This window comes from Hemitrygon akajei, chromosome 7, assembly GCF_048418815.1.
Source record: "Hemitrygon akajei chromosome 7, sHemAka1.3, whole genome shotgun sequence".
In the NCBI taxonomy this organism is placed as follows: domain Eukaryota; kingdom Metazoa; phylum Chordata; class Chondrichthyes; order Myliobatiformes; family Dasyatidae; genus Hemitrygon; species Hemitrygon akajei.
The window spans coordinates 115,425,562-115,440,363 of record NC_133130.1 but is presented as its reverse complement, the minus strand read 5'-3'; the positions used below and the strand labels follow the sequence as shown (position 1 = coordinate 115,440,363).

The window sequence follows — 14,802 nt, the reverse complement described above, 5'->3', positions numbered from 1 at the left end:
GGTCTCTGACCCTGGTTGTACTATGGCCGGTCTGTGGTCTCTGTCCCTGGTTGTACTGTGACCGGTCTCTGGTCTCTGACCGTGGTTGTACTGTGACAGTCTGTGGTCTCTGACCCTGGTGGTACACTGACCGGTCTGTGGTCTCTGTCCCTGGTTGTACTCTGACCGGTCTGTGGTCTCTGACCCTGGTTGTACTGTGACAGTCTGTGGTCTCTGACCCTGGTTGTACTGTGACTGGTCTGTGCTCTCTGACCCTGGTTGTACTGTGATAGTCTGTGGTCTCTGTCCCTGGTTGTCTCTGACCGGTCTGTGGTCTCTGTCCCTGGTTGTACTGTGACAGTCTGTGGTCTCTGTCCCTGGTTGTACTTTGACAGTCTGTGGTCTCTGACCCTGATGGTACTGTGACAGTCTGTGGTCTCTGTCCCTGGTTGTACTGTGACCGGTCTGTGGTCTCTGACCCTGGTTGTACTCTGACCGGTCTGTGGTCTCTGTCCCTGGTTGTACTGTGACCGGTCTGTGGTCTCTGACCCTGGTTGTACTGTGACAGTCTGTGGTCTCTGTCCCTGGTTGTACTCTGACCGGTCTGTGGTCTCTGACCCTGGTTGTACTCTGACCGGTCTGTGGTCTCTGTCCCTGGTTGTACTGTGACCGGTCTGTGGTCTCTGACCCTGGTTGTACTGTGACAGTCTGTGGTCTCTGACCCTGGTTGTACTCTGACCGGTCTGTGGTCTCTGTCCCTGGTTGTACTGTGACCGGTCTGTGGTCTCTGACCCTGATTGTACTGTGACAGTCTGTGGTCTCTGTCCCTGGTTGTTCTCTGACCGGTCTGTGGTCTCTGTCCCTGGTTGTTCTGTGACCGGTCTGTGGTCTCTGTCCCTGGTTGTACTGTGACAGTCTGTGGTCTCTGTCCCTGGTTGTACTGTGACCAGTCTGTGGTCTCTGTCTCTGGTTGTACTGTGACCGGTCTGTGGTCTGTGTCCCTGGTTGCACTGTGACAGTCTGTGGTCTCTGACCGGTCTGTGGTCTGTGTCCCTGGATGTACTGTGACCGGTCTCTGGTCTCTGACCCTGGTTGTACTCTGACCGGTCTGTGGTCTCTGACCCTGGTTGTACTCTGACCGGTCTGTGGTCTCTGTCCCTGGTTGTACTGTGACCGGTCTGTGGTCTCTGACCCTGTTTGTACTGTGACCGGTCTGTGGTCTCTGTCCCTGGTTGTACTCTGACCGGTCTGTGCTCTCTGTCCCTGGTTGTACTGTGACCGGTCTGTGGTCTCTGACCCTGGTTGTACTGTGACAGTCTGTGTCTCTGACCCTGGTTGTGCTGTGACCGGTCTGTGGTCTCTGTTCCTGGTTGTACTCTGACCGGTCTGTGGTCTCTGACCCTGGTTGTACTGTGACAGTCTGTGTCTCTGACCCTGGTTGTGCTGTGACCGGTCTGTGGTCTCTGTTCCTGGTTGTACTCTGACCGGTCTGTGGTCTCTGACCCTGGTTGTGCTGTGACCGGTCTGTGGTCTCTGTTCCTGGTTGTACTCTGACCGGTCTGTGGTCTCTGTCCCTGGTTGTTCTCTGACCGGTCTGTGGTCTCTGTCCCTGGTTGTTCTCTGACCGGTCTGTGGTCTCTGTCCCTGGTTGTTCTGTGACCGGTCTGTGGTCTCTGTCCCTGGTTGTACTGTGACCGGTCTGTGGTCTCTGTCCCTGGTTGTACTGTGACAGTCTGTGGTCTCTGTCCCTGGTTGTACTGTGACCGGTCTGTGGTCTCTGTCTCTGGTTGTACTGTGACCGGTCTGTGGTCTGTGTCCCTGGTTGCACTGTGACAGTCTGTGGTCTCTGACCGGTCTGTGGTCTGTGTCCTTGGATGTACTGTGACCGGTCTCTGGTCTCTGACCCTGGTTGTACTCTGACCGGTCTGTGGTCTCTGACCCTTGTTGTACTGTGACCGGTCTGTGGTCTCTGACCCTGTTTGTACTGTGACCGGTCTGTGGTCTCTGTCCCTGGTTGTACTCTGACCGGTCTGTGCTCTCTGTCCCTGGTTGTACTGTGACCGGTCTGTGGTCTCTGACCCTGGTTGTACTGTGACAGTCTGTGATTTGACCGTATTTCTACTCAGCCACACCTCTCCCTACTCTCCAGCAGGTTTGTATTGAGACCTACATTGCCAGCTGTCACCAGCGCAGCATCAACACAGCGGTACGTGCCACCCTCAGCCAGATGTTCAGCGACCTGGCTCAGCAGCTGCGTGCCAAGCAGGAGAGCGAGGTGAGGCGGGGGGGGGGTGTTTCAAACATGCAGAGCCGAGTGGGTGGGTTCGCTGCGACCAGTTTGGATTCCGTCTGGGTAGCCTCCAACCTGATGGCATGAGCATTGGTTTCTCAGCAGATTAACTTCTGGAAGTTTCTCCCAACCTGCTTCCCAATCCTTCCCTCCCTCCCCCCCCCACTTTCTTTCCATTCCTGATGAAGGGTGTCAGTCTGAAATGTTGACTGATTGCAGGTGAATACAAATTTTTTCTGAAGTGTTGCTTTCTCAAAATTGTTTTTTTTGTTTGTGGTAGATCACCTGAAACTGAACACAAATGCAATTTCAGACTACTAGCATCATGTAGGAATTTGCAGAAACAAGATATTAAGTTTTATTGAATATAATGTATAACGGTGCTGACATTTTGCAATAGTTCAACTATGCTAAGAATGTCATGTTGATGATTTTCATTTGTACTCAGTGTCTGAGGCTTCCTGCTTCAGTGTCCAACAATAATCACCCAGCACTGATGGATTCCAGTTGCCCTGGCACCGTTTCTCCATGTCTGCAATGTCCCGGTGAAACCTTTCACCGTGCTCATCACTGACAGCGCCAGGATTTGCAGGGAAGAAGTCTAAATGGGGATCCAGAAAATGAATCTTTAGTGACATGTTGCACCTCATGGTTTTGTATGCTGAAAGCACGTTGTCAACCAGCTGCTCGTGGTTTGGTGATCTGTAGTTGCCAAGAAAATTTTCAACAACTTCCTTGAATGCCTTCCATGTGATTTTTCTCCAGCCCTACCAGAAGACCCTCAAATTGCCTGTCATTGAAGACCTGTTTGATCTGTGAGCCAACAACATTGCCTTCTTTAATCTTGGCATCAGTTATTCTGATTTGAATTATGAACTGAAATAACATATATATAAAAAAAAGGTTTGTGATAGGGAAATTTCATGGTGATTTTCATGACCAGCTGCCCAATATCCAAAAGATACACCCAAAAGTATTCAGGAAGCAAAATCTTTATTGCCTAGTGTTACTCCTCTCCGTAGAGGCTGCCTGACCTGCTGAGTTCCTCCAGAATTTTGTGTTTTGCTCTGGGTTTCCAGCATCTGCAGCATCTGGTGTGTTTACGATATCTGGAAACTTTATGCAGTCCTGGGTAGGTCTGTAGTCTAGTGTAGTTTTTGTGTTGGTTTACGTAGTTCAGTTTAGTTTTTGTATTGTTCATGTAGCACCATGGTCCTGAAAAACGTTGTCTCATTTTTATTGTGTATTGTACCAGCAGTTATGGTCGAAATGACAATAAAAAGTGACTTGGCTTGAGCTGCCAAAGAAGGTGGCTGAATCCTGGATGGGCCACCGTGGCGGTGGGTAGCGATTGGCACAATGTTACTACAGCTCGGGTGGTCGGAGCTCGGTGGTCGATTCTGACATCATCTGTAAGGGGCTTGTAGCTCCTCCCTATGGAATGTGTGAGTTTCCTCCCACAGTCCAAACGCGTACCGGTTGGTAGGTTAATTGGTCATTGTAAATTGCCCAGTGTTTAGGGTAGGGTTAAATCGGGCTCAGGTCTAAGGGTGGGAGGGGCTATTCTGCACTGTATCTCGAAGTAAAATAAATACGTGTGCAAGAGGTTGTCATGGAGTTGGACAGCTAAAGGGCGACTCCAGGACTCTATCATCAAGGGTGACAATATGGTGGATATAGAGAGATGATTTCTTATGGACGGTGTCTCCAAGACTTGGGAAGTTAGTTTGGAAAAAAGGACAAGGTTTTCATGAATGCTCAGGGAACACTTTAGTATTCAGAGTTCACTTAAAAAAAAATGGAACAGTTTTCCCGAGAGTTTACATCATGCTAATACCCGTTATAGGGAAAGGTTGAAGGCTGTATTCCCTGAATGAGGGGAGATCTGAGAGGTATACAGAATTATGAGGGGTATAAATAGGTTAAATAATAAATAATAGCAATTATACTGGACAACAATGATTTTGCTTCCTGTTTTCTTCTGGGTGTATCCTATGGATCTTGGGCTGCTGATCATGAAATTCTTTGTGAAATTTCCCTATCAAGCATCATTTTTTTAAAAATTGCCTATATTTGTTATATCAGTTTATAATTCAATTAAAAGTTTTGGCAAAATGCAAGTAGGCTCCCCCTCCCCCCCCCCCCCCCCCCCAGCTTAGGTGAGACTAGAACTAGAGGTTTTAAGATAAAGATGAGCTTTATTTGTCACATCTGCATCAGAGCATCAAAACGTGCAGTGAAACGCATCATTATTGCATCAATGACCAGCACAGTCCGAGGATGCAGCGGGGCAGCCTGCCAGTGTGGCCACGCCTCCTATAACTTGCAGACCCAAACCCGTACGTCCTTGGAATGTGCGAGGAAACCGGAGCTCCCTGGGGGAACCCACGCGGTCACAGGGAGGGCGTACTAACTCCTTACAGACAGCGGCAGGAATTGAAGCCCAGTCACCGGTCAGCGCTGTAAGCTATTGTACTGATTAATATGCTACAGTGCTGCCCAACTAACAGGGAGACATTTAAGCAAAACCTGAGGGGGAAACGTCTTCACTCGGAGGGTGGTGAGAATGTGGGATGTGCAGAGGTGATAGATGTGGGTGCAGTAAAGAGAGGTTTAGATATGTACGTTGATGGGAGAGGTGTGGAGGGATATGGTCCAGGGGTAACTGGAGGGAACTAGGCAGAAGACCAGGCTGCCAGGGACAGGGTGGGCAAATTACCTGTTTCAGCACTGTAGACTTCAATGACAGCTGGGTGGAGTTGTTCTCCGATTTTGGCAATTTACTTGTCAACATTCCGTCACCATGCGAGGAGACATCGTCAGTGCGCTTTTGATTGTGGTGTAGCCTCAGAATGCTTGGCCTTTAAATACTCTTTCCTCCCTACATCGCACTTGAGTTTCCGAAATGACATTGATCCAGCTGATTGTAAAGTATCCGGGAGACACACCTCAATCAACGGCGCACTCACTGAGAAAATATCAGAGAAAAGCTCTACCCAACCATCAGCCTCCTGAGCTACACATCTTCCAGATTATTTCCCAGCTCTGGGGCGGCTTATCATAAATCTGAAATAGTTTGGCAGTCAAGGATATTTGGGATGGGGGGGGAGGGGAAGAGTACTTCCATAAATATTCACTGACTGATGGGGTGATGTTCCCTGTGTCTATGTAAGTGATTGCCTGATTCTCACTAATTATTTGTTGTGTCTTGCAGTACGAGGGGGGACGGCCACTGCAGGAGGAATCTCACATCAAAGGTAACCCTGTGGCAAATGGGAGAAGGTGAATTACCAGTAGGGACAAGTTGTACTCGATCATAGACGCCCACCTCACAGGGCATTAGCCCTGGGAGTTCTCGAGTAGATTGGCTCAACGGTACAGTTACTGGACTTGAAGTCAGAGTTCTGGGCCGTTGATCTAAAGTTCTGAGTTCAAGTCCCACATAGCTCCTGGGGAGCAACAAAATTAATAATATTTATGATTTAAAAGAACCAAGTTCAGAAATGATAGCCATAAATTCATGTAAAAGGCCAGCAGGCTCAGTAATGGCCTTCATGGAAGGGCACCTCTGCCCCTACCATAAGATCTAAAGACCGTAAAATATAGGAGCAGAATTAGGCCATTTGGCCCATCGGGTTTTCTCCGCCATTTCATCATGGCTGATCCATTTTCCCTCAGTCCCAATCGCCTGCCTTCTCCCTGTATCCTTTGATGCCCTGAATAATTAAGAATCCATCAACCTCTGCCTTAAATATACATAAAGATCTGACCTCCACAGCCACCTGTGGCAATGAATTCCACAGATTCACCGCTCTCTGGCTAAAGAAATTCCTCCTCTTCCCTGTTCTAAATGGACGCCCCTCTGTTCTGAGGCTGAGTCCTCTGGTCTCAGACTCTCCCATCATAGGAAACATCCTCTCCCCATCCACTCTATCGAGGCCTTTCTCTATTCACTCGGTTTCAATGAGGTGATCCCTTGTTCTTCTGAATTCCAGTAAGTACACCTACCAGTCTGGTTTTCCCTTAACCGCTCTCTCAATTCGAGGCAATTAGCGACAGGCGTGGTAGTGTGGCAGTTAACACAATTGCTTAGCAACACCAGCAATCTCCAATCGGTGATCAATTCCTGCCAAATCAGGGGTTGCCAACATGGACCCCGACCACCAACCCAGGGAGGTCTGGTCTAAGTTAATAAAATCTAAGCGTCTTCTATTTGCAAGATGACACCGTAATGTTTATTTTAAATGGCTGTGACGTGCTTTGATTTAACATTTTGATCTGGATTGGCTTGGTGACCCGAGATGGGGCAGTAGCCAGCAACACAGGAAGTGGAATTGGAACATGTTCAATATTGTCGAAGTGGAAAAAGCCCGTGGGTTTTCTACGGGAGCTTCAGTTTCCTCTCGCATTCTAAAGACGTATGGTTTAGATCAGGGTTAGCGAGTTGTGGGCATGCTACATCGGCGCAGGATGTCCGCCTGGTGTTGTTGTGGGCTGCCACCAGCATATCCTTGGACTGCGTTGGTCGTTGACACAAAACGATACATTTCACAATGTTTTGATGTGAGAAATGACGCTTTTCTTTAAAATTATTGCTGTTGTCACCATGAATGAATGAGGAAAATAAAGGCTGTTCTTCTTGGGCCCTTAGCTCCCAGTGACCTCCTGTTCCCATCGACCAAAGTCGACGGCATGGTTGGAGTTCATCAATGTTTCTGTAATCCATTGTACAGGGGACTGGCCTATACAACTTCACCGGGACCCTGTTAGGTGGCCTTACCCGCTTCCACCTCTCGTGACAAGAACACGGGGTTGAACTTTGAGAGGCAATGGCTGTCGGTGCACTGTTAATGCTTGGTTTTGGTTGAAAGTGGAAGCAAGGAAATTAGGCTACAGAGTTCATCACAGGGTCAAAAATGCGCAGAATGCAGCCACGAGCCTCATCCCAGTGATCCTAGAAGGAGCAGAGGGCATTACCTCACATTAGAAGGATGTCCCTATAGAACAGAGATGAGGAATTTCTTTAGTCAGAGGGTGGTGAATCTGTGGAGGCCAAGTCTGTGGGTATATTTAAAGTGGAGGTTGATGGGTTCTTAATTAGTGAGGGCATTAAAGGTTATGGGGAGAAGGGGTAGAGAGGGATAATAAGTCGGTCGTGTTGGAATGATGGAGCAGACTGGATGGGCTGAATGGCCTAATTCTGTTCTATCCTAAGGTTCCATTTCTACAGCAGTTGCTGTATAACCTGTTCTCTCTCCCGCACCCATTGACTCCCTCTAATCCCCCTGCACCAGAGGCATCTTACGGTAGTGAATTTGCCTACCAGTGTGCCTTTGGGAAATGGAGCATCTGGGGGAAGCCCATGCGATCACGGGCAGAAGGTGTGGACTCCGCACAGACAGCACCTGAGGTGGGGATTGAGCCTGTGTTGTTTTGGAGCTGCGAGTCGGCGTCCCTATCTGCAGTCTTCCTTCTCCGCGTTACTGTGCGTCTGTGGTGATCCGCGTCCCGAAGGGGTGTGAGTGTTCGTGAACCTGATCGTGTTGGGTTCTTGTTTTCAGGTGCGCCGATCTCTACTGAGGCACTTTGTGAAGACGTGGTGTCTGTGCTTGCTGTTCTCTACGAGAAGCTGCAGAGGGTTGTGAAGTAAGTGAGACGTTTTCTCAGGATCGTTTGTCCAGCCTCGGTGGGTTTTTAATCAGTCTCTTTGAGGTCTTGACTCAGCTCTGACTGCCCCATACCTGAGTTTACGACCAAGGGACCACCGATGCTGGAATCCATTGTCATGTACAAAAAGCTGGAAGAACCCAACAGCTCAGACAGCATCTGTGGAAGGAAATTCAGTTGATGTTTTAGGCTGGATTGATCTGGACCTGGGGTTCATGGACCCCTTGTTTAATGGTATTGGTCCATGGCATAAAAAAGGTTGGGAACTCCTCGATTGGACTGAAACCGTCAACCATACATTTCCCTCCACAGGGTTTCTCTGGCAATTCTGTTTGTCGCTGTAGACCTTCCTGTCCAGTCCTGATGAAGGCTTTTGCCCCAAAACGTAGGCTGTCAGTTTCCCTCCGTAGATGCTGCCTGACCTGCTGTGGTCCTCCAGCATTTTGTGTGTGCATTGCCTAAGATGTTAACTCTGTTTCTCTTTCCTGACCTACTCAGTTTTAATTTCAAGTTTAGATACTTTGAGATTCCTCATGGCCTTTTGCCTGGCCTGGCTCATTATAGCGATAGACAGTACCATCTCCAACCGGGCTGGTGCTGTGCTATGGTTCTCCAGATCCCTCATGGCTTTTGCCTGGCCCAGTACTCTGCCTGAGCAGCATCACGTCCTCATTATCCTTCTTGTATACGTGCAGTGCCCATTAAAATCAGATTCTGCTTGGGAGTATGGGAGGCTGCAGATGCTGGAATCTAGAGCAACAAACAATATGCCGGAGGAACTCGACGGGTTGGGCAGCTTCTGTGGACAGTCGACAGATTGGGCCCAGACCCTTTGTCAGGACTGTAGTTTATTTTTGTCAGGACAGTGTCCTGACCCTTTGTCAGGACTGTGGTTTATTTTTGTCAGGACAGTGTCCAGACCCTTTGTCAGGACTGTGGTTTATTTTTGTCAGGACAGTGTCCTGACCCTTTGTCAGGACTGTGGTTTATTTTTGTCAGGACAGTGTCCAGACCCTTTGTCAGGTCTGTGGTTTATTTTTGTCAGGACTGTGTCCAGACCCTTTGTCAGGACTGTGGTTTATTTTTTGCAACGCATTGTGCTTCCAGAATCTGCAGCTTTTGAACTTTTGCTGCCCTGTAAAGCAGGCAGGTTCTACGGTGTAATGCTGCCCAGGGAAAGTACCGGGCAAGGCAAAATCCACGAGGAGTTTGGCGGGCAGTACCCAGCACAGTTGGAAACAGTGCTGCCCAATGATATAATGAGCCAGACCAATTTAAGTATCTCATCTTGGATTTTGGACTATCCCAAGGACCTCCATCATCCAGGTTGTGCTCTCCCACCATCAGGCAGAACTTACAGGAGCATTAGGACCCACACCACCAGATTCAGGAACAGTTGTGAGGCTCCTGAACCGGTGTAGATAGCGTCACACACCCCAACATTGAACTGACATTGTGATTTCCTTTGGGATCAGTAAAGCAGCTACATATGGACTCAACAACTTGTGATCTCAATATTATTTATCAACTTTTTTCATTTTTACTTGTCCGATTTGCTCATTGGTTACCTGTCAGTCTTTGTTTGTGTATAGTTTTTCATTCATTCTATTGGATTTCTTTATTTTCCTGTAAACGCCTGCAAGAAAACGGGTCTGATGGTAGTATATATTGACATATAATACATACTTTGATATTGAGGTTAAAACTCAGCAGCTCAGGAAAGAGGAACAGAGTTAGTATTTCTGGTCTATAGTGACAAACTCGTGGGTCAGGTGGCATCTATAGAGGCAAATGCACAGTCAACATTTTGGGCAGAAGCCCTTCATCAGGATCTTTGACCCGAGCTCCACCACCAACGTGGTTTTTGCAATACTTTCGGTTCTAGTGTGATGCCAGCATCGGCAATTTTTCATTTCTTGTGGGCATCCACAGTAGAACAAAAAATACAGTAATATCTATAAAAAGAACACCCAAACTAAGACTGACAGACAACCAATAATAGATGCTTGGCGGAGCAGTCTCCCAATCTACCTCAAATCTCACCAAGATACAGGAGACACACCATTCAGGGCCCCAAAGACCTTCCAGGTGAGCTGACACTTCACCTGCGAGCCTGTCGGGGTCACCTACTGTACCTGGTGCTCCAGGTGAGGCCTCCTGTGTATCGGTGGCCACCCATTTTAATTCCACTTCCTATTCCCATTCTGACATGTCAGTCCATGGCTTCCTCTACTGCCTCGATGAGGCCACGCACATTGGAGAAGGAACACCTTTTATTCCATCCGGGAACCCTCCAACCTGATGGCATGAACATCAATTTCTCCAACTTCCGGTAATCCCCACCCCCCCCCCTTCACCATTATTCCCATTTCCTCCTCTCACCTTATCTCCTTTTCCGACCATCACCTCTTCCCTTTCTTCACTGGCCTTCTGTCCTCTCCTATCAGATTCCCCCTTCTTAGCCCTTTGATCTCTTTCACCAATTGACTTCCCAACTCTTTTCTCCACCCCCCCCCGTTTCACCTCTCACCCACTACCTTGCACTTCTTCCCCCCCCCCACTCTGATTTCTCACCTATTTTTTCCATTCCCGATGAAGGGTCTCGACCCTAAACGTCGACTGTTTATTCTTTTCCATAGATGCTGCCTGGCCTGCTGAGTTCCTCCAGCGGTTTGTGTGTGTAGGTCGTATTTCTTCCCCATTCTGATGTTTAGTCTGAACAGCATTGACCCTCCTGACCATGTCTGCGTGATTTGGCGTAGCTAATGAACTGAGGATATGCAGGTTTGAGGCCAGGCTGGGAGCTGACACTTACTTCTCTCTGATTTGGCGTAGCTAATGAACTGAGGATATGCAGGTTTGGGAGCTGGCACTTACTTCTCTCTCTGCTTTGCAGTGACAGCCAGCATCTGCAGCTCCTGTACCTCGAGTGCATTCTGTCCATGCTCAGCAGCTCCTCCCCTCTCATGCACTGCCATAAAGGTTTCACCGATCTGCTGTGGTGAGTATGGCCACTGGTGTACTCATAACCTCTCTGTTTCAGTCTCTGCTGCCCTCCGCTTGCCTCCTCTCCCTGAGGCGCTTTGTGTTGGACCCTCTCCGTTAGGTAACTGAAGAGGTGGTAAGTCATTTGCTGGGGTGGACGACAGCCTAGTGGTGAGCCCAGTTGCTTTATAGCACCAGTGATCACTGTTCAGAGTTCAGTTTCCGCCACTGTCTTTTAGGAGTTTGTACGGTCTTCCTGTAACTCTGTGGGTTTCCTCCTGATGCTCTGGTTTCCTCCCACTTTCCAACGACGTACGGGTTAGGTTTAAGAAGTGTGGGTGCAATAATTACAATAATATTGTAATTCTTTGTCAGCCAGACACACACGCGCACACACACACACACACACACACACACACACACACACACACACACACACACGAGTGCAGGAGCCAATAATGAAACACCCACTGAAAGGTATGTGTAATTGGAAGTAACTAAAGTCTGTAAGGGTAACTGCATTAGACTATTAGACAGTAGACAAGTCAGTTCTGCTAAAGGGTGACGCTAACGGTCTTCCTCCAGCACCATCAGATTGTGTTGGTCGTTGATGCAAACAACACATTTCACTGTATGTCTCGATGTACAAATGTGGCAAATAAAACTCATATTAAGACTGTAAGATGTAGCAGCAGAACTAAGCCATTCGGCCTATTGAGTCTGTTTTGCCTTTCCATCATGGCTGATGCCTTATCCCTCTCTCGCCCATTGTCCTGCCTTCTCCCCATAACTTTTAACACCCTAATTAACCAAGGAATTATCAACCTCTGCTTTAAATATACTTGAATACTTGTCCTTCACAGCTGTCTGTGGCAATGAATTCCACCGATTCACCACCCTCTGGATAAAGAAATTCCTTCCCATCTCTGTTCTAAATGGACATCGCTCTATTCTAAGCCGATGCCCTCAAATCCTAGACTCAGCCACTAAAGGAAATATTCTCTTCACATCAACTCTGACTAGGCCTTTCAATATTCAATAGGTTTCAAAGCAATCCCCCCTCATTCTTCTACACTCCAGTGAGTACAGGCTCAACATGATCAAACACTCCTCATATGTTAAATATTTCATTTCTGGAATCACTCACGTGAGCCTCCTCTGGATCCTCTTCAATGCCAGCACATCTTCGCTTAGATTGGGGGCCCAAGATTGTTTGCAATAATCCAAGTGCCTTATAAAGCCTCAGCAGTACGTCCTTACTCTTGTATTCTGGTTCTCTCAAAAGGAATGCTAACGTGGCATTGGCCTTCCTTACCACTGACTCGACCTTTAGGGAATCCTGCACAAGAACCCCCAACTCCGTTTGCACCTCTGACTTCTTTATTTAGAAAACAGTCCACGCTTCTACCAAAGCGCGTGACCATACACTTCCCGACATATTTTATTCCATCTGCCACTTTGTCTACTCCCCCAATCTGTCTGAGTCCTTCTGCAGACTCTCTGCTTCCTCAACACTACCTGCCCCTCCACCTATCTTTGCATCGTCTGAAAACTTGGTCACAAAGCCATCAATTCCATGACCTAAATTGTTGACATCTACCGTGCAAAGAAGCTGTCTCAATACTGACTGCTGCGGAACACCACTTGTCTCCAGCAACCAATCAGAAAAGGTCCCCTTTTTTCTTACTTTGCCTCCGGCCAGTCAGCAATCTTCTATCCATGCTAGTTTCTTTTCTATAATACCAACGGGTTGTAGCTTGTTAAGCAGCCTCATGTGTGGCACCTTGTCAAGGGCCTTCTGAAAATCCAAGTAAACAACACCCACTGATTCTCCTTTGTCTATCCTGCCTGTTATTTCCTCAAAGCATACCAACAGATTTGTCAGGCAAGATTCCCCCTTGAGGAAACCATGCTGACTTTGGCCTACTCTGTCATGTGCCTCCAAGTACCCCGAACCTCATCCTTAATAGTGGACACCAACATCTTTCCAACCTCTGAAGTCAGACTAACTGGTCTATAATTTCCTTTTTCTGCTTCCCTCCCTTCTCAGAGAGTGGAGTGACATTTCCTCATGAACCACGTCAGAATCGATTGATTCTTGAAAGATCATTCCTTCCACAATCTCTTCAGCCACCTCTTTCAGAACCCTGGGGTACAGTCCGTCTGATCCAAGTGACTTTTCTACCTTCAGACCTTTCAGCTTCCCAAGCACCTTCTCCTTAGTAATAGCAACCACACTCACTTCTACTCCCCAACACTTGAATTTCTGACATTCTGCTAGTGTCTTCCACAGTGAAGACTGATGCAAAGTACTTATTAAGTTCCTCTGCCGTTGCTATCACTCCAGTGTCATTTTCCAGTTGGCCAGTGTTCACTCTCTCCTCTATTTTGCTCTTTAAATCTGAAAGATCTTTTGGTATTCTCTTGGATGATTTTCTCGGCGGGACAGCAATCTGTGTGAGAAGTTGATCGTTGGTGACGCAGTGTGAGATTTAAGAAGAGCTTGGGTACTTCTTGGCAGGCGGTAATCAGGGTGGGCCAATAAAAAGGAAGGAGGTGTAAGCAGAGTGGCCATTGTTGGAACGGGGCATTAATAGAGTGGTCCGACTTTGGACCAGTGGGGAGCAGGCTTGGGGCAGCACAGGTGGTCGCTCTGAGTACGTAAGAAAGGAAGTTGGCTGGTAAGTTTTTTTTCTACTGGTACATAGCTCGTGTGCTGAGAATGGATCCAGAGGGCGTATGAGATGGGGGATATTTGGGAGACTTACAATCTCCCTAATAACTACAAGGGTACAGAATTGCAAATCCTTGGCGACCGTGTTAAGGGACTGGTGCTGCAGCTCAGTGACCTTCGGCTTATCCGGAGCTACAGGGAGGTATCAGACAGGTCCCTGGGTGTCCGTCTGGAGACCCTGAAGAGAAAATATAGGGAGTTAGAGAGAAAGCTGAAAAGCAAGACCTCCAAGGTAGTGATCTCTGGATTGCTGCCTCTGCCACGCGCTAGTGAGGATACAAATGACTTGGCGGATGAACATGTGGCTGAAAAATTGATGCAGAGGGCAAGGTTTCAGATTTCTGGTCATTGTGATCTCCTCTGGGGAAGGAATGACCTGTATAAAAACAACAGGTTACACCCGAACCAGAGGGGGACCAGTGGGCGAGTTTGCTAGAGCTGTTGGGGAGGGTTTAAACCAATTTGGCAGGGGGATGGAAACGGGAGTGAAAAGGGCTGAGGATGGGACAATTGATATACGAGTAGATCCGTGCGTAGTGAGACTGTGGTGGGACAGCAGATGAAAGTGAAAGCTGCAGTAGTGGGATCAGTTAAAGTGTAACAGGGGGCCAAAATCAAAAAGGGTGATGAAGACAGGACTGAAGGTGTTATATTTGAATGCACGCAGTATACAGAGTGAGGTAGATGATCTTGTAGTGTAGTTGGAGATCGGCAGGAATGACATTGTGGGCATCACTGTGTCGTTTGTGAAAAATGATTATAGTGAGAGCAGGTAGGCAGGGGGGTGGGGTGGTTAACAAAAATGAAATCAAATCCTTAGAAAGGGGTGACATGGGATCAGAAAATGTAGAGTCCTTGTGGGTAGAGTTAAGAAACTGCAAGGGGAAGAAGACGCTGACAGGAGTTACATGCAGGCCTCCGAAACCGTAGCCAGGATGTGGCTACAAATTGCGACAGGAGAAAGAAAAGGCATGTCAAAAGAGCAATGTCGCGATAATCACCGAGGATTTCGATATACAGGTAGATTGGGAAAATCAGTTTGGAGTTGGGTCCCAATAGAAGAAGTGTGATGAATGCCTACAAGATGGCTTTTTAAAGCAGCTTGTGCTTGAGCTTCCAGGGAAACTGCAATTCTAGATTGTGTACT

At 47.9% G+C, this 14,802-nt stretch overlaps 1 protein-coding gene across 1 annotated transcript in view; it reads left to right on the top strand.

The window, feature by feature from the left end:
• The window catches only part of arfgef3 (ARFGEF family member 3), a 443,098-nt gene that overhangs the window by 269,958 nt on the left and 158,338 nt on the right, over positions 1–14,802 (top strand). Inside the window, 4 exon segments of the mRNA XM_073051808.1 lie at positions 2,132–2,254; positions 5,484–5,526; positions 7,831–7,915; positions 10,833–10,937. Of these exon segments, the coding sequence (XP_072907909.1) occupies positions 2,132–2,254; positions 5,484–5,526; positions 7,831–7,915; positions 10,833–10,937 (356 nt within the window).